Source organism: Ovis aries, chromosome 3, assembly GCF_016772045.2.
Source record: "Ovis aries strain OAR_USU_Benz2616 breed Rambouillet chromosome 3, ARS-UI_Ramb_v3.0, whole genome shotgun sequence".
NCBI lineage: Eukaryota > Metazoa > Chordata > Mammalia > Artiodactyla > Bovidae > Ovis > Ovis aries.
The window spans coordinates 39,827,099-39,847,564 of NC_056056.1; the positions used below are offsets into that span (position 1 = coordinate 39,827,099).

General features: G+C 37.9%; 1 protein-coding gene and 1 non-coding gene across 8 annotated transcripts in view; one reads left to right on the plus strand and one right to left on the minus strand.

The window, feature by feature from the left end:
• Positions 1-20,466, minus strand: part of APLF (aprataxin and PNKP like factor) — a 98,244-nt gene that overhangs the window by 48,046 nt on the left and 29,732 nt on the right. For all 7 annotated transcript variants that reach the window (XM_042245964.1, XM_012167855.4, XM_060412030.1 and 4 more), the window contains 3 exons: positions 16,234-16,378; positions 15,779-15,905; positions 3,238-3,422 (listed from right to left, as the gene is read on the minus strand). In XM_042245964.1, coding sequence (XP_042101898.1) covers positions 3,238-3,422; positions 15,779-15,905; positions 16,234-16,378 — 457 coding nt within the window. The remainder of the gene's footprint in view (positions 1-3,237; positions 3,423-15,778; positions 15,906-16,233; positions 16,379-20,466) is intronic.
• TRNAC-ACA (transfer RNA cysteine (anticodon ACA)) lies at positions 504-575 on the plus strand. The gene has a single exon. It is a non-coding gene; the product is annotated as a tRNA-Cys (tRNA).

A 20,466-nucleotide genomic window follows, 5' to 3' on the forward strand; every position in this document is an offset into this window, starting at 1 on the left:
TTGGAAATTTAAAAATTGTTGGTTTGATAAAAGAGGAAGCTCTGGTTTAGACTAACAACCCAGTCCTCCTGGACATTCTAAAATCCCCATACTTCAGCACTGTGTATGCATTAAACTACTGGTCTACTGACAAAATGGTAGCATTCATCAATCAGTATTGATGTGCAAACATTAACAAGGCCATCAAAAATATCTACCTCACTTGTCCCACTTTTCTGAAATACAACCCAAGAAAGCTTGTTTATAATGCTCCCAGACAATTTAAACAGCCCAATGAACCATTCAAGGTCTCACAACTTGCTCTGGCTCATGGATACAAATATGTTTTAGTAATGGTCTGTGTGTTTTCACATACAGACAGGCATCCCTTGCAGACATGCTACTGCTTCTTCTGTGGTTAAAGTCCTTTAAGAAAAGATTATCCCTATCAGGGGAATTCCTCTCAAATTTCAAGGCGATCAAAGAACACATCTTAATTGGTCAAGTACTTCAACAAGTGGACTTCCCTGGTGGCTCAGATGGTAAAGCGTCTGCCTACAACGCAGGAGACCCGGGTTCGATCCCTGGGTTGGGAAGATCCCCTGGAGAAGGAAATGGCAACCCACTCCAGTGTTCTTGCCTGGAGAATCTCATGGATGGAGGAGCCTGGTGGGCTACAGTCCATGGGGTAGCAAAGAGTCGGACAGGACTGAGCGACTTCACTTTCACGTCAACAAGTCTGTGCTATTCAGCCAATTTTCAACACTTTCACTGTGCTTACCACCCTCAATCCCTGTTTAGTTGAATGCACTAATGGCATTATTATTTCTCAGTTGACAAAATTAGTAAAGGCCCTCCAAAAATTTTGGCCAAAATGCCTAGCCAAAAGCATTGGCGTTGGTCATTCTAAATTTCAGATCCACCCCTTTCAGAACTCATAAGCTCTCGCACTCTACGATAGCCACAGGATGCTCTTGCTTCTTTTGACTCACAACTGGTAAATGGAGAGATACTCCAATATAGCAAAAGCCTAAATGCTATTAAAAATAACTGTGTTTTGGTAGAGAAATCTTTTCTCAGTGTACTCTTGGGGGATGATGACCTAAAGTATGCCTGACAACCTGGATATTTTGTCTATTGGAAAGAAACACCTCCAGAAGAACTCTCTTCAACCTCACTGGAAAGGCCCCTATCATGTATTGCTAACCAGCCTTTGTGCCACCAAACCCCAAGGAGACTCTTGGATTCACATGACACATATAAAAAATGTACCAAATCCTGACTAGATCTGCACATTATCCGATGACTTGAAAGGAAAGATTTCCCAGAACTGAAGTAGATGACATCTGATGAGACAGCTTTCTGAAGACACCTGGTCTGGACCACGCCTGTTGGCAGCTTGTCTGTCAAACCTTTGATGATGACAGAACACTTCGATACCCTCCAATCTCTATGATTTTGATAACATGCAAACTTTAGATTAAAAGTGCCTGAAAATTCTTCCTTCTGCCTCTCCCTGATACTTGAATCTAATTTCAATAGGTTTCCAATCTGTGTACTTTCACTCCAGTGTGAGATGCCACACCCAGCAAAGGTCCCTCCTGGCTCTAAAGGACATAAAGTCACTGAAAACCTGACTCTTGATTAGCAATGCTTTCAGAGAAAAATATTGACCAAAATGGGGAAATGTTAAAAGTGAAATAGAGTTGGGAGACCAGAAAGTACAGTGCTCATGCCCTGAGATGACAGCAGAGCACAACAGGAAGAAGAAAGAGTCCTCTTCCTTCATCGCAAAGACTCAGCCAATGAAAAACCATGAAATCTGTTTACTATGGGCTATAAAAGTATTCTCTTTCCTCTGCTGTGCAGGAACTTGCACCCATGGCTGAAGACTCCAAAATACAATTCTCTGCTGATCCCAAATAAACTCATCTTTGCTGGAGAAATATCTGGAAATCTGTTTGCTTTAGGTCAATAATATGTTTAGAGAGTAGAGCAGAGAATGCTGCTGCTGCTGCTAAGTCGCTTCAGTTGTGTTCGACTCTGTGTGACCCCATAGACGGCAGCCCATCAGGCTCCACTGTCCCTGGGATTCTCCAGGCAAGAACACTGGAGTGGGTTGCTATTTCCTTCTCCAATGCATGAAAGTGAAAACTCAAAGTCAAGTCGCTCAGTCGTGTCCAACTCTTCGCGACCCCATGGACTGCAGCCTACCAGGCTCCTCCGTCCATGGGATTTTCCAGGCAAGAGTGCTAGAGTGGGTTGCCATTGCCTTCTCCAGAGCAGAGAATATTAGGGCTCAAAATTCACATAAAATTTATGGGTAAGTTTTTATGGTCAATATATGTGAGTTAGAATACATTTTGTTTTCATTTATTAAGCTTGACTCCATAAGTAAGCAGAAGAGTTGAGCCTATAGTGATTAGACCTTGCTTTCTAGCTGGAAGAAAGGATCCTGTTTCTCACTAGAGAGGAGGTAGGAGTGAGGGGAGAACTATAAAAGACCTGATTCTCTGGGATAGTGGCTGAAATTTCAATCAATCCAGTGCATAAATTCTAAAAGCAATCTTATTCCTTTGGCTCTCCCTGAGACTAAACAGATGGAGACCCACAGAGCTAGGCCACAGGACTACAAGGATCATGAAAATGATCATTTAAAGCCACTCTTCTCCTGAAAGGAAGAATATCTGATCTTTTTGTCCTAAAGTCAACTCTCTCTCTTTTTTCCCCTTCTTTCTTTTGAAATTCATCCAATAATCTCATTTTCTTAGAGTACCCGGTATCAAAGAATGCTTAAGTCAGCCAAACCATTCTAATGAATTAGCAAAAGCTGAAAGAGGATAGAAAAGATTTATAAATACTGCAAGTAAACGCAGAAGTAATTCTGCAGCAGGCTGTTAAGAACTACTCATTAATTGTTCCTCTCTTAGTACTTACCAAGAGAAAAGTAGTGACAAGCAGCCTGAGAATGACAAAAAACCAGAGTTTCAAAAGGGAGGTACCAAATTATGACCAGAGTCAAGTGGTCTCCACCTATTTTTCAGTTTGAAAATTTCTAAATTAAATAGCTCTGTTCTCTACATTGCAAGTGCTATATTAAAAAGCCAAACAACAAAATCAAACAAAATAACAAATCTTGAGAAACAATATAAAAAGCATTTTTGGTTTTTCATTTATATATATAGTATATAATTATCCTAACTAGAACACTTGTCAGAGAAAATAAACAACCAAATAATGAATATTTTAAAAAATCACCTTGGATGAAATGATAGACTCTTCCTGATCATCATTTCTGCACTTTTTTCCTGTGTCTTGCTCTGCTGATGTACTTTCTGAACTTCCTGATGAAATTGATCGCTTTTTTCCTTGCTGTGTTATGTTTCGTTGGGTTTTATCTTTGCAGACTCTTTCTTTTTCACTTTCCCGGGTTACATTATTATCTTAATCATACACAAGCGCATAAACACAAGGAAAAAGAAGAAAATTATCTCCTGTACCTTCAAATGTCAGTAATTCATACCAAAAAAAAAAAAAAAAGAAATGAAATGAAAGCAAAAATAAAAATGATAAAAGAGCAAAAACTAAAGTTCTATCTATATTAACGCAAATCTGAAAATGCATATTTCCAAATCTCAAGAAGTATTAAGCAACACCATGGCCAAGAACTTCAGCCCTGAAGATATCCAGGCTAAGATGCTAATGTCAGCAGGCACCATCCTTTAACTGTTTAACCTTACCTCTCTGAACTTTGGTCTCATCATCTAGAAAAAGGGAATTATAATAACTCATGGAGTTATTAGGAGGAGTAAATCATGTAAGATATATAAATTATCAGACTATCACATGTATATTAGTTATCATATGGATAGTTTCTTAATTTTAGCAGTGAATTTCTCTAACAGAAAATCTGACCTATAGCAACCAATGAATTTTACACATACTTACTGAGCCCCTACCACCCACAGTGAGAAATGCAACTTAAATTACCTTAAAGACAGATTAAAAACCTAAAATAACTGAAAAGGGAAAGCAGACTCTACAAACTTAACTAATAAAATAAATCTCCAACAATAATGGACACTGCATTGTCATAACCCTTATTCAAGGTTCAGTGTAGTAGAGAAGCTTAAGTAAGTATCATATTTTGTTAAAAAATTCATGAACTGTCTAATCAGAAAACAAAAAGGATCTAAAGAGGGAAATCTTCATGGTTAAGTTGTCTTTCTTCTCTAATTTTATGAGGGCAGAGGCTTCCTGTGCCTTCTTCACTATTCCCTACTTTGTGTCTGCAGTATCTAGACACAGTGCCTAGCACAAAGTTCAGTTCAGTTCAGTCGCTCAGTCGTGTCCGACTCTTGGCGACCACAGCACGCCAGGCCTCCCTGTCCATCATCAACTCCTGGAGTCCACCCAAACCCATGTCTATTGAGTTGGTGATGCCATCCAACCATCTCATCCTCTGTTGCCCCTTCTCCTCCTGCCCTTAATCTTTCCCAGCATCAGGGTCTTTTCCAATGAGTCAGCTCTTCGCATCAGGTGGCCAAAGTACTGGAGTTTCAGCTTCGGCATCAGTCCTTCCAATGAACACCCAGGACTGATCTCCTTTAGGATGGACTGGCTGGATCTCCTTGCAGTCCAAGGGAATCTCAAGAGTCTTCTCCAACACCACAGTTTAAAAGAATCAATTCTTCGGCACTCAGCTTTCTTTATAGTCCAACTCTCACATCCATACATGACTACTGGAAAAACCATAGCCTTGACTAGATGGACCTTTGTTGATAAAGTGATGTCTCTGCTTTTTAATATGCTGCCTAGGTTGGTCCTAACTTTTCTTCCAAGGAGTAAGCGTCTTTTAATTTCATGGCTGCAATCACCATCTGCAGTGATTTTGGAGCCCAAAAACATAAAGTCTGACACTGTTTCCACTGTTTCCCCATCTATTTCCCATGAAGTGATGCCATGATCTTTTTCTGAATGTTGAGCTTTAAGCCAGCTTTTTCACTCTCCTCTTTCACTTTCATCAAGAAGCTCTTTAGTTCTTCACTTTCTGCCATAAGGGTGGTGTCACCTGCATATCTGAGGTTATTGATCTTTCTCCCAGCAGTCTTGATTCCAGCTTGTGCTTCCTCCAGTCCAGCGTTTCTCATGATGTACTCTGCATATACTGGCACTCAATGAATATGTATGAGTGATTAAATTGTGAGCATAAACAGAAAATTGTCCAAAGATCCCTTGAGAGCCTGGATACAGGTATGTAAGGCAATCTGTAGTCACTATTCTAATACTCTAAAGCAAGGATTAGCGAACTTCTGTAAAAAGCCAGAGAATAAATATTTTAAGCACTATGAGCTGTATATTTGTCACAACTACCCAACTCTGCCTGTGTAGTGTGAAAGCAGCCGCAGACAATACATACGTGGATGAGAGTGGCTATGTTCCAAAAAAGCTTTCTTTACAGAAACAGGCAGTGGGCTGAATTTGGCTCATAGGCTATAGTTTGCTCAGAACTGTTCTAAAGGATGTGGAAATGACATGAAATTGATAATAAAAATTGATAATATGGACTAATAGAATATTATCCATATTATTAAATAGGAAAATCACTGAACCAATATAAAAGTACTATATTTATCAAAGGAAACATATATAAACTAATAAGCAAACTTGGCCTCAATTACTTACATCTTTGTTTTAAATTTAAATTAGGAAACATTTCCTATCATTTTAGAAACTGTCAGAAATAGAGCTAAATAGAAACGACTATATATATAGTTTGGTGATACAACAGACGTGAATTGTCAAACCAAGGGAAATAATCAATTATGATATTGTCTACTATGCTAAGAACTAAAAACTATAAATAAGATACAGTTTCTGCACAAATGGCAGGTTACCACATTCCATGTGTCACACATGTACATAAAATTCTAAAATTAAAGAATACACATTTATAACATTCAATTCTTTAAAATTCCAAACGAGATACTACAAATATTCCTTCTAGGGACCAGAGCTCTTTCTTTTTGCATAGCAAGAAGCCATTTTGATATTGTTTAAATGCTCTTCACAAAGCATATATAAGATAAGTAACTTAGCTGGCTCATCTGTCTGTTATGCTGTGCTCAGTCGTGTCCAACTCTTTGCAGCCTTATGGACTGCAGCCCATGGGATTTTCCTGACAAGAATAATGGAGTGGGTTGCCATTTCCTACTCCAGGGGATCTTCCCAACCCAGAGATCAAACTCGCATCTCCTGCATCTCCTGCATCTCCTGCATCACAGGCGGATTCTTTACTGCTGAGCCACAGGGGAAGCCCAATGGCTCATAACAATCTTTATATCTGGTATATAAAATGCATTTTTCTAAATTCAGGATGAGTACAGTTAAATGATAAAAATGTAAAAGAAATTAGCTATTAGTACAAATCAGTTTATTCTGAATAATTACTAACTGCATTTACTTATATGAGTGAATTACACTAATACTACATGAATGCTAGCTCAACTATATGTAATATGCCATTAAAATCATATCCATCTAATTTTATCCTTCAAACAAACCACTCCTAACAGCCATATTAACAATTTTATATATATTCTTCTCAGCTTTTTCCTAAGTTTAAGCAAATACAAGAATACACACAGGACTAAAAGTATACATGCTATTATTTCTCTGGGATAAATATCTAGAATTGGAATTTCTGGACCAAAATATGTCTGTCAAATATTCCCTTATTCTAGGCTTCCCATCATCTTAGGAAAGTCTCCCAGAAGTAATAGAAAGATGTTTCCCCAAATTTTCTTCAAATGCCTTAGTTTCAATTTTTAACATTGGTTATTAATTCAGTAGAAGCTTATTTATAAATGTGACATGAGCAGTGAGTGCTCTATTATTATTTTCTTCCAGATGGAAATCTAATTCTCCCACATTTTATTTAACAATGAGGCATCCTTTCTCCACCAATTTGAACTGATAATTCCTTATACATTAAATGTGTGTCATTCTAATCTGCTTTGAGGTGTTTCATTCTCTTTTACTGGTCAACTTAACCTAGTCCTATGCCAGAACTATCAACTACTAGAAGTAGGCACCAGGCCCAGATTGTGATAAAGCAAAGTTCTATTAAAATTTAAAAAAAGGATATTTCTGTCCTTGAACATATATTTAAAAAATCACTTAATTCATTTTCTACAATGCTGACACACCTATATATGTCAAAATCTGACATGGATGGCACATATGGAGAAAAATATTAGCCACACTTACGAATATAGGTGCAAATGTCCTAAATATTTATAAATCTAACAACATAAAATAATATGCCATCATAATAAAATGAACTTATCCCACGAACACAAGCATAGTACAATAGGAAACCTACCAACATCATTGATTACATTAATATATGAAAAGGCAGAACTGTTTCTATACCAAAAATTTTTTTCAAAAAATTCAGGTTATCCCTGAGTCAATCAACCAAAACATAATAAGAATATCAGAATCAAACACCAATCATATTAAATGGTGAAATACTAACACAATTCCTGTTAAAATCAGGAACAGAGATGCCAACTTTATCCATTTTTATTTAAAACTTACAGGATCAAACTTATAAAATAAGAAATGCTTTTAAAAGCAATAAATAGATCAGAAGAGCTGAAATTATCATAATGCTATAGATATGACTATACATCTAGAAAATCCAAGAGGCTAAAAAACAATCAGAATTAGTTAAACCACTTAACAAGGTTGCTTGAATTAAACAGAATAACTAGAACTTTAAGTAAACACTGAACTACAATCAAACTAAACAATGTCAGTTAAATATTTATCATCTGTATTGTCATAGAGAAAATACTCAGTGTACAAAATTAAAAGTAAACCAAATGGTTTGGGGACTATTTACTACTTCAGCCTTTATCAGCACCTGTCACTTTTCATTACTTCATGTTGGAGGATTAGAAGATGGGGAAAGAAGAGTACTAAAGGGTAGCATGAAACCAGTGAAATATAAAAGCTCCTTTTAATCTACCAAGAACATCAAACCCTAGGAGTTATACCTTGTCCTGGGCCCTAGAGACCTAAGGAAGCAGACATAAGCAAAGAGAAGGGGAAGCTGTGATAGTCTTTGCCCAAATATACTCACTTACCAATCACTAAGGGACATGGAAAAAATTTTAGCTCAGGTCTAAGAAACTCATGATAACATCTAAACATGATAATACCTGGGGACCAAGAAAACTAAATAAACTAGAAGTATATTAGTTGAAAAACAGAAAGGATAGCCTGATCACATTCATGTACATATAATTAAAACAACAGTTAAACTGAGAAAATATCTAGAAGAGAATTCAAGGGCATATTAATAAAATAAAAAGCAAAACCAAAACTAAACCTCCAAAACATACAGAGGATATTTAGGTGTCTATAAAGTGAAATGGTTCAGAGCATGTGCTTTACACTCAGGCAGAGCTACATCTCAATTACATCTCTGCCATTTAGTATGATCTTAGGTAAGTCAAGTCAGTTAACATAAATTAACATTATTATTTGTCTTGTATTTGAAGACACAGATGGTTCAAAAGTATCAAGATGGTTTCAGATAGTCTAAATAAAGATCAATGAACACAATATAGTATTAAAGCTGTAAAAGATTTAAAGTATCCTATACCTAAATGAGCCTAAAATGCATCCTGGACATTGATTTTTAAAAATCACTAGCATTGCTCTATTGACCTGGATGATAAACTACTTAAATGAACATAACAACAACAATAAAAACTACAGAGGAGAAAAAGTCAAAGTCAAAGTCAAACTCCAAATTTTAATTCAGTCAGTTCAGTCGCTCAGTCGGGTCTGACTCTTTGTGACGCCATGAATCACAGACGCCAGGCCTCCCTGTGCATCGCCAAATTCCAGAGTCCACTCAAACTCATGTCCATCGATTTGGTGATGCCATCCAGCCATCTCATCCTCTGTCGTCCCCTTCTCCTCGGGCCCCCAATGCCTCCCAGCATCAGAGTCTTTTCCAATGAGTAAACTCTTCTCAACAGGTGGCCAAAGTATTGGAATTTCAGCTTTAGCATCAGTCCTTCCAAAGAACACCCAGGACTGATCTCCTTTAGAATGGACTGGTTGGATCTCCTTGCAGTCCAAGGGACTCTCAAGAGTCTTCTCCAACACCACACTTCAAAAGCATCAATCTTTGGCACTCAGCTTTCTTCACAGTCCAACTCTCACCTCCATACATGACTACTGGAAAAACCATAGCCTTGACTAGATGGACCTTTGTTGACAAAGTAATGTCTCTGCTTTTCAATATGCTATCTAGGTTGGTCATAACTTTCCTTCCAAGGAGGAAGTGTCTTTTAATTTCATGGCTGCAATCACCATCTGCAGTGATTTTGGAGCCCAGAAAAATAAAGTCTGACACTGTTTCCACTGTTTCCCCATCTATTTCCCATGAAGTGATGGGACCAGATGCCATGATCTTCGTTTTCTGAATGTTGAGCTTTAAGCCAACTTTTTCGCTCTCCTCTTTCACTTTCATCAAGAGGTTTTTCAGTTCCTCTTCACTTTCTGCCATAAGGGTGGTGTCACCTGCATATCTGAGGTTATTGATATTGCTTCCAGCAATCTTGACTCTAGCTTGTGCTTCTTCCAACCCAGCATTTCTCATGATGTACTCTGCATAGAAGTTAAAGAAGCAGGGTAACAATAAACAGCCTTGACATACTCCTTTTCCTATTTGGAATCAGTCTGTTGTTCTATGTCCAGTTCTAACTGTTGCTTCCTGGCTTGCATACAGGTTTCTCAAGAGGCAGGTCAGGTCGTCTGGTATTCCCATCTCTTTCAGAGTTTTCCACAGTCTATTGTGATCCACACAGTCAAAGGCTTTGGCATAGTCAATAAAGCAGAAATAGATGTTTTTCTGGAACTCTCTTGCTTTTTCGATGATCCAGCAGATGTTGGCCATTTGATCTCTGGTTCCTCTGCCTTTTCTAAAACCAGCTTGAACAACTGGAAGTTCACAGTTCACATATTGCTGAAGCCTGGCTTGGAGAATTTTGAGCATTACTTTACTAGTGTGTGAGATGAGTGCAATTGTGTGGTCGTTTGAGCATTCTTTGGCATTGCCTTTCTTTGGGATTGGAATGAAAACTGACCTTTTCCAGTCCTGTGGCCACTGCTGAGTTTTCCAAATTTGCTGGCATATTGAGTGCAGCACTTTCATAGCATCATCTTTCAGGATTTGAAATAGCTCAACTGGAATTCCATCACCTCCACTAGCTTTGTTCGTAGTGATGCTTTCTAAGACCCACCTGACCTCACATTCCAGGATGTCTGGCTCTAGGTAAGTGATCGCACCATCGTGATTATCTTGGTCGTGAAGCTCTTTCTTTGTAGAGTTCTTCTGTGATTCTTGCCACCTCTTCTTAATATCTTCTGCTTCTGTTAGGTCCCTACCATTTCTGTCCTTTATCGAGCCCATCTTTGCATGAAATGTTCCTTTGGTATCTCTAATTTTCTTGAAGAGATCTCTAGTCTTTCCCATTCTGCTGTTTTTCTCTATTTCTTTGCACTGATCGCTGAGGAAGAATTTATCTCTCCTTGCTATTCTTTGGAACTCTGCATTCAGATGCTTATGTCTTTCTTTTTCTCCTTTGCTTTTCACCTCTCTTCTTTTCACAGCTATTTGTAAGCCCTCCTCAGACAGCCATTTTGCTTTTCTGCATTTCTTTTTCGTGGGGATGGTCTTGATCCCTGTCTCCTGTACAATGTCACGAACCTCCATCCATAGTTCATCAGGGACTCTATCCATCAGATCTAGTCCCTTAAATCAATTTGTCACTTCCACTGTATAATCATAAGGGATTTGATTCAGGTCATACCTGAACAGTCTAGTGGTTTTCCCCACTTTCTTCAATTTAAGTCTGAATTTGGCAATAAGGAGTGCATGATCTGAGCCATAGTCAGCTCCCGGTCTTGTTTTTGCTGACTGTATAGAGCTTCTCCATCTTTGGCTACAAAGAATATAATCAATCTGATTTTGGTGTTGACCATCTGGTGATGTCCATGGGTAGAATCTTCTCTTGTGTTGTTGGAAGAGGGTGTTTAGCTGGATTCAAGTACTAAACTGTTATTTCTTCCTAAATCTCCCTGTCTTTAAAAAAGTTAAGTAACCTTCCTTTTTTTTCTATTTCCCCTAATTAGGAATTTGTAAGAAATGCTTAAATGCATTTCTTAAATGCAAAGACTTTATTTTGAAGTTTTAGCTTTGTGCACTATATAATGGGGGCTTCCCAGGTGGCGCTATGGTAAAGAACCTGCCTGCCAGTGCAGGAGCCATAAGAGATAGGGGTTCCATCCCTGGGTCAGGAAGATCCCCTGGAGGAGGGCACGGCATTCTATGGGAGAATCGCATAGACAGAGGAGCCCGGCAGGCTATAGTCGATAGGGTCCCAAAGAGTTGGACCTGACTGAAGCAACTTAGTGCACACACACTATTTAATATTCCTGTCTAAAGAAATGTCAAATTACTCTCATTTGTGTTTTCAAGGCGAGGTGTCCAAAAAAGTGCTTCATATTTTATATGCTACATTTACCAAGTGAAAATAAATGGATATATTCATAATTGGAAGCAAATATATTTTGGACAATTATAACTAATGTAATAATGATAGTATAGAAGCAATTACAGTACAAAACAACTCTGAAAGAAAAGAACTTGCTTGCAAGGAAGAAATTCACACTGGTCAATTTTTGGTTAAATAGTTATTCTTTCTATATTACAGAAAATGTTCTAATGAGAGGAAGTGTCCGCCCTCTCTCCACTACCATCCCCCATTCCCACTCCCTTCCAGCAAGCGGAGAGGACCCACCCTTAATAAGAAATGTTTCTGATAAAGATATACATGTAATGATGGGGGAAGTAGGGAATTCAAAACCACTGTCCTGGAACAAATAAAACTCTTATCAGGAAATCTTACATACGAAAATGCTCTGGATTAAATAACATCTTCCTCAACACATAATATATAACCTATTGCCACAAGATCGTTCTGATCCTACTATAATCCAAATTAGCATTTTAAGTAAGGAATATTCTGTACAGATCCCTGAGTTGTTAACTGAGAAGGAAAGGAAGGAATGGGTTGACAAACTTAATGAAACTTCCGTCAGCTGTGATGCTTCTTTCCTTTCTGGGACAATGTAGACAGAGCTGAAAGGAGTGGCGTGGCCTATACGCTGCCCCTTCCACTTCTGCTGCTGCAAAGCTGTGATCCAGGCTCGCAGTGAGCTAGGAATGAGCCTCACTCACATGAACCTCCGTCTCTTCCATCACTGACTTCATCACACATTATTTTATACCCTGCATTTGTGTAGGTGAAAAATCATATGAAATTCTGAAAATATCTTTTTTAAAAGTAAAGCATGAGATTGTCATAATCTTGCAGGGTGGGGAAAGAAAATAGGAAGAAAGTTTCCTATTTTCTATCAGGCCAAGTTAACTGCCTATTAGAATAAAAATATTTCTTCAGAAGGATATAAAATTAAAGTCTCTATACTGTATCATTCATAACATCCAATATCCAATAGCACAACAGGAAAATGTGACCCACATATAAGAAAACAGGCAGCCAATAGAAATTAAACCTCAGATGACTGAGAAGTTGCAAAAGAAATGCTGACTGAATAATACAATGTAGCAAAAAAGTTTAATAATCTTTAATCAATGGGAATATCCAGAAGATGACTGTGGTATCTGCCACGTCTATGAACTGTGCTAGAACACTGGTCTCATCATCTTTGACTCTTTCAGCACATAACATTGTGTGCTTGTAATGTTTTAATTTAATTTGAAATGTTTTTACTGTGCTTATCTTTTATCATAGGCATGACCCTGGTGGATTTGTTTGAAAATCTATTTAATGACATCTGGAACTAAAATTAGGATAAATCAAAAAACCAGCAGAATTTAAAATAAAATAATAAAAACAATTAGCAGACTTTGCAGAGGAACTAGGATTCAATCCCTGTCATTTGGGCTCCAGTGAATTCTCTCACTAATGGGTGTACCACTGCCTCTACATTTACTTTTACTGTTTTTCTTACATATATAAATGGCACATATTGTTACGGGTGAAACCTAGAGTTGACAGGAAACGATTTTTCAAAAAAAATTTTTTTTTTCTTACTGTAGTACAAAGGGAGTATTTTATTAACATGTCACGATCCTTTAATATTTGTAGTTTCTGATCAGGTAATTTCCTTTCTACAATTTATACCATAACAATAAAATAATGGTAGACTTCTAAGACATTCACACAGTTTTTAATCAAACTTAATGACACTATAATAAGTTAAATAATAAGATAATGCTTAAATTATGATATATTAATATTAGGAGAGTGGACAAGTAGAGAGACATTAGTGTGGTCTGCAGAATTCTAAAATGACCCCTCCCCAAGATTTCCTGCCCTAATCCCCAGGACTGTGAATGTGATATCATGCCCATGATTGTGTTTGGTTATACGGCAAAATAAATGTTGCAGTTTACATATTTTTAAGGTTATTTTTAAGTCTATTTTTAAGTTTATATATCAGTTTCTCCATATCAGTTTCAGCTCAGTTCAGTTTAGTCGCTCAGTCATGTCTGACTCTTTGCAACCCCATGAATCGCAGCATGCCAGGTCTCCCTGTCCATCACCAACTCCCGGAGTTCACTCAGACTCACACCCATCGAGTCCGTGATGCCATCCCGCCATATCATCCTCTGTCATCCCCTTCTCCTCCTGCCCTCAATCCCTCCCAGCATCAGAGTTTTTTCCAATGCGTCAACTCTTGGCATCAGGTGGCCAAAGTACTGGAGTTTCAGCTTTAGCACCATTCCTTCCAAAGAAATCCCAGGGCTGATTTCCTTCAGAATGGACTGGTTGGATCTCCTTTCAGTCCAAGGGACTCTCAAGAGTCTTCTCCAACACCACAGTTCAAAAGCATCAAATCTTTGGCGCTCAGCCTTCTTCACAGTCCAACTCTCACATCCATACATGACCACAGGAAAAACCATAGCCTTGACTAGACGCACCTTAGTCAGCAAAGTAATAACGTCTCTGCTTTTGAACATGCTATCTAGTTCAGTTCAGTTCAGTTGCTCAGTCGTGTCCAACTCTTTGCGACCCCATGAATTGCAGCACACCAGGCCTCCCTGTCCGTCACCATCTCCCGGAGTTCACTCAGACTCATGTCCATTGAGTCCGTGATGCCATCCAGCCATCTCATCCTCGGTTGTTCCCTTCTCCTCCTGCCCCCAATCCCTCCCAGCATCAGAGTCTTTTCCAATGAGTCAACTCTTCACATGAGGTGGCCAAAGTACTGGAGCTTCAGCTTCAGCATCGTTCCTTCTAAAGAAATCCCAGGGTTGATCTCCTTCAGAATGGACTGGTTGGATCTCCTTGCAGTCCAAGGGACCCTCAAGAGTCTTCTCCAATACCACAGTTCAAAAGCATCAATTCTTCGGCACTCAGCCTTCTTCACAGTCCAACTCTCACATCCATACATGACCACAGGAAAAACCATAGCCTTGACTAGATGGACCTTTGTTGGCAAAGTAATGTCTCTGCTTTTCAATATGCTGCCTAGGTTGGTCATAACTTTTCTTCCAAGGAGTAAGCGTCTTTTAATTTCATGGCTGCAGGCACCATCTGCAGTGATTTTGGAGCCCCCCAAAATAAAGTCTGACACTGTCTCTACTGTTTCCCCATCTATTTCCCATGAAGTGATGGGACCAGATGCCATGATCTTCGTTTTCTGAATGTTGAGCTTTAAGCCAACATTTTCACTCTCCTCGTTCACTTTCATCAATAGGCTTTTTAGTTCCTCTTCACTTTCTGCCATAAGGGTGGTGTCATCTACATATCTGAGGTCTCTGCTTTTGAATATACTATCTAGGTTGGTCACAAATTTTCTTCCAAGGAGTAAGTGTCTTTTAATTTCAGTGCTGCAATCACCATCTGCAGTGATTTTAGAGCCCACAAAAATAAAGTCTGACACTGTTTCCACTGTTTCCCCATCTATTCCCCATGAAGTGATGGGACCAGATGCCATGATCATCGTTTTCTGAATGTTGAGCTTCTGTCCTTTATTGAGCCCATCTTTGCATGAAATGTTCCCTTATCCTGAGTTAATTAACTGGAAGATAATGTACATGGGCCTGATCTAATCAACAAATTCTTTAAGCAGAGTTTTCTCAGTTGGTCACTAAGGAGAAATTAGATGCAAAGCAGGAGAAAGGTCTGTCGTGCCATGCTGGCCTTGAAGATGAAGTTCAGAAACTGAAAAATGCCCTCTAGTAGCTGAGAGTGAGCTCTGGCCAATAGTCAGCAGGAAAACAAGTCCTCCAACTACAAGGAAGCAAATTCTCCATAAAAACTAAAATGATCTTGTAAGTGGATATCCTATGACACTCAGGTCAGAGCCCAGCCTGACACTTGGATTTGTCTCGTGGAAACCTTAGCAGACAACTAAGTCAAATCTACCCAGATTTTAAAACTGTAAGTTAATAATGGGTATTGTTTTAAGCTGCTAAAAGAATAAGAAATTAAAAAATAATAGTAAGTAGTATAATGGTGTTTGATAACTGGCATAAAATAATAATCTATGATTTAAATTAAACTTCATGAAGACTCCTGAAGAAATGTTAGGCTAAGTTACACACATATACAACTACAATTTTATCTTCGCTTGTTCAAAAACTTTCAAGTTCTGTCAAATATTTTCTTGAAACAAAACCTACCTCCACTGATGCCTGAAAGGTTCCGATCACTTGAATTTTCTGTTAACATCCATGCTGGGAGGATTCTTTTCCTCTCGGAAGGATTTGGCTGTTGCTTACTCAGGTCTCTACTTCCACCTATGAAAGACTAAAAGGCACCTATATATTAATTGCTAAAAATAATCCTGCATCCTTAATGAAACTTCACAACGATTTACTTTGAAGAAATCTACCATTAAAAAACCCATCGGCAGCTGTGGATTGAATTAGTTAAATTTCTCAAAGGAAGAAATTCAACATTTCTATTAGCTGAAATGTTGGTCTAATGTGACCTTCTCTAGAGCTTTACTTAAAAACAGGAAAAGCAGATCAATGCTAGCAATTTTGTCAAGATATGTCTAATATCAGTTGTCTTTTCTCTCCTCAATACAACTTAAGTAACATGTTATAAATGGATGAGATCTTAAATTTCTTACCACATTATTTGCAGCGGTCTGGGTCCTCGCTGTTTTTGTGCTTCTTTCCAATTGTGGAGCACTGGGTGTTTTATCAGGCAAATCAACTGAGGAAGATTTTGGTGTTTCATTCAATATATCATCTTCATCAAGCATTTGACTATTTCTATAAAATACAATTGAAATTCATTTATTAATCATTTAAACTGAAAACACTTCTATTGCCTACCATGACATTATGTGATTCTCCCAAGTTTATGTAACTAATGAGTCATGCTACTTTTATCAGACTTAGGAAGATAAGCAGATTACAGTATACCAGGATAAAATACATAGACTAGAATATATTCTTCATGTTCTGCCCACTGTATCATTATCACATTAATCTTTCCAAAGCATGGGCCTAGAAACCACAGCTATTTATAAGATGGGCAGTAGCCATCTCTATGAAGGATGAAGAGCTATTTACTTATTTAGTAAATAGGCAAATAAGTCCAGATTGTCTACAAAAGTTAAGATCACCTCCAAGTTTCCAAAGAGAAAATGCAAACTGTAAGAACATCAGCTAAACTAGTTAGGTTTTTGAAGAAAAAACAAAACCCTGAGGTCAAGTTCACACAAAGCTGCTCCTGGGTCCTGGCCATTACAGCCACTTGTGAAATCTCCCAACTTGTAGTCCAACAAAGGAGCATCCAAGGTCATATGTGGGACATACTAGCAGAACTAACTGCCTCCTACATGCTGCAAAGTGTGGTAAGATTATCCAAAGTTCGAAATCATTATTCTTTAGGTAAGCATAGACAGGAATCAACAAACTTATCTTTTTGACAATGTGAAAATGTAGATGGAAATACTACTCAGAAATAAAAAGGAAAAAAGTACTGATTATACAACATCTTGGGAATTTCAAAGGCAGTTTGCTAAGTGAAAGAAGCCAGACACAAAAGTATGTATCACATGAATCCACTTATGTGGCTTTCTGAAGGAGTAAAGCTGAAAGGACAGAAATCAAATCGGTAGTCACCAGAAGCTGGGGTGGGGGAGAGGAATGACCACAAAGAGGCAAGGGGGAATTTTGGGGGTAAATGAAAATGTTCTAGGTCTCATTATGGTGGTTCTTACGTGACTATATAAATTCGTCAAACTACATCGAATTATACATTTAAAGGGGGTAAATTTTATTATGTGTAAAATGTTTCTCAGTAAAAGGGAAATTTTAAAAATTAAAGATATAAGATTTTTAAAATTTGTCTAGCTGAGAAGAGAATAATTATTGGCTTATCTTATTTATCTTCTAGGAATAACCTCCCTCCAAGGCAGACTTCAATTCATGGCAGGAATCAACCAAAATAAACTTAGACCAAGTTTATGCGTAACACCACAGTTTTTGTTCATTCAATAAATATTTTAAAAATACCTAGTGTATGTTATGGAGAAGGCAATGGCACCCCATTCCAGTACTCTTGCCTGGAAAATCCCTTGGATAGAGGAGCCTGGTGGGCTGCAGTCCATGGGGTCGCTAAGAGTCGGACACGACTGAGCGACTTCACTTTCACTTTTCACTTTCATGCATTGGAGAAGGAAATAGCAACCCACTCCAGTGTTCTTGCCTGGAGAATCCCAGGGATGGGGGAGCCTGGTGGGCTGCCGTCTATGGGGTCGCACAGAGTCAGACACGACTGAAGCGACTTAGCAGCAGCAGCAGTGTATGTTAGATACTACGCCAGGTATAGGGGATTCAGAGTTGAAAATGTATGATTGTTCTACCCATAAAACTGCACTCCCACAAAATATTCAAATCCATTTTACTCACAACACACAGGTGTGCTTCCAAATTCTAATTTTTTCCCTCAAATTTCCTTAACATTTGAAAAATATTAAGAAACACTCTAGAGAAATGCTATGGCTTTTCGCAACTTACAGTGTTAGAAATTGAGCAACATCATCCATTCCATTTCCAGTTTTTCTATTCTGGAATATACATCCCTATAGCCATAGGAAAATTTTTTAGTATTTACCAAGAATAAATATAACAAATAAAACCCCGATCCCCCCCAAAATTCTATTTAACATTTAGCTCCAAACAGGTCAAAGTACAAATGATTTTAGTACACTTTTATTTAAATATAAGTATTGCCACTGTAATATCAACATCTTCCTATTTTTAGCTTCAAATATTAATACTTCCTCGAGCAAATCAACTATCACAGATTTATAAGACAGTGAACTAGAATTTGTTAAAAGTTAAAAACTTGGAATTTAAATACAATAAACAAAGATAAATGAATTCTCCTTCTTTGGCAATAGCTATCAAGATATAATTTTACATAATCATGAAATTCATGCTTCTAAAGTATAAAATTTAGTAGTTTTCAGTATATTTACAAAGTTGTACAACCATCACCAATATCTATTTTTGGAATGTACTCACTGTCTCAAAAAGAAATACCATATGCATTCAGTTCAGTTCAGTTCAGTCACTCAGTCATGTCCGACTCTTTGCGACCCCATGAACTGCAGCACACCAGGCCTCCCTGTCTATCACCAACTCCCGGAGTTCACTCAAACTCACTTGCATAGAGTCGGTGATGCCATCCAGCCATCACATCCTCTGTCGCCCCCTTCTCCTCCTGCCCCCAATCCCTCCCAGCATCAGAGTCTTTCCCAAAGAGTCAACTCTTCGCATGAGGTGGCCAGAGTACTAGAGTTTCAGTTGCATTAGCAGCCACTTATTCTCTTCTCCAGCCCTGGCAACTGCCATCTACTTTCTGTCTCTAGGCATGCACATTTTCTGACACTTCATATAGATAGAATCATACAACTTTTTGTGTATACAGTTGTTTTCAGTTCTTTTGTGTATATTCCTAGGAGTAGAATTACTGGGTCACAAGTAACTCTACATTTAAAATTCTGAGGAACTGCCAGAATGAGTTCCACAGAGGCAGTAAAGACTTACTTACAACCCCACTACCAAAATATATGAGTTTCAATCTCTCCACAACTTCACCAGCACTTCTTACTATCTGTCTTACTGTAGCTATCCTAATGAATGTGAAATGGGAGCTCATTGTGGCTTTTATTTACATTTCATGTTGAGCACCTATTTTCATGTGCTTATTGGCCAGTTGGGTACCTCCTTTGAAGAAATCCAGTATGGATTTTAGAAACTGGATTCTCTAATTACTGAATTGTAAAGGTTCTTTATATATTCTGGATAGAAGTTCCTTATCAGATACATGACTTGCAAATATTCTCTCTCATCTGAAGGTAATCTTTTTACATTCTTGATGACATCCTTAGAAGTACAGAAGTTTTTAATGGTGATGAAATCCAATTTATCTACTTTCTTGCTTGCTTGTGCTTTTGGTGTTGTATGTAAGAAATCACTGCCTAATCCAAGCATTTTTTTCCTAAGGATTTCATAGTTTTAGCTCTTTTAGTTAGGTCTCTGGTCTATTTTTATATGGTGTGAGGTTGGAGTATTTTGCATTCGTCTCAGCACCATTTGTTATTCTTTTCTCCATTTAATTGTTTTGGCACTCTCATTGAAAATTAATTGGCCATAGTGTAAAGGTTTATTTCTGGACTGTCGATTCTATTCCACTGATCCATATGTCTTTCCTACACAAGTATCACACTGTCTCAATTACTGTAGCTTTGAAGCAGGTTTTGATACTGAGAAGTGTGAATCTTCCAACTCTTTTCTTCTTTTTAAAGACTGCTTGGAAGTCCAGTACTTGCGTGCTGCAACTACTGAAGCCTATGCATCTGGAGCCCGTGGTCTGCAACCAGAGAAGCCACCGCAGGAAGAAGACCATGCACTACAACAAACAGCAGCCTGCGCTCACAGGAACTAGAGAAAGCCCACACACAGCAACAGAGACCCGGCACAGCCAAAAATAAATACGTAAATAAAAATAGAGATTGTTTTGGCAATTAAGTTATTTTTAAAAATATAGTCTGTTATATTTAAATATGTTATATATTTTGTCTTTAATACAAAATATATTAATATGAATGAGCTACACCTAAAAGTTTAAAATAATTATAAATAAATTATAAACATGCATGTTTTCATACTACAACGGCATTTTCATCAACATTTCATTATTTTGTCCAAAATTAAATAGTGAGTAAACGGAAACTAAGTATTAAGCACTTTAACAATTTGAAAGAAAAAATAATTTGGTACAAATGATTTCCTTTCCTTTCCTCAACAATGTTTTAAAGAAAACAATCACTCCAGAGAGATAA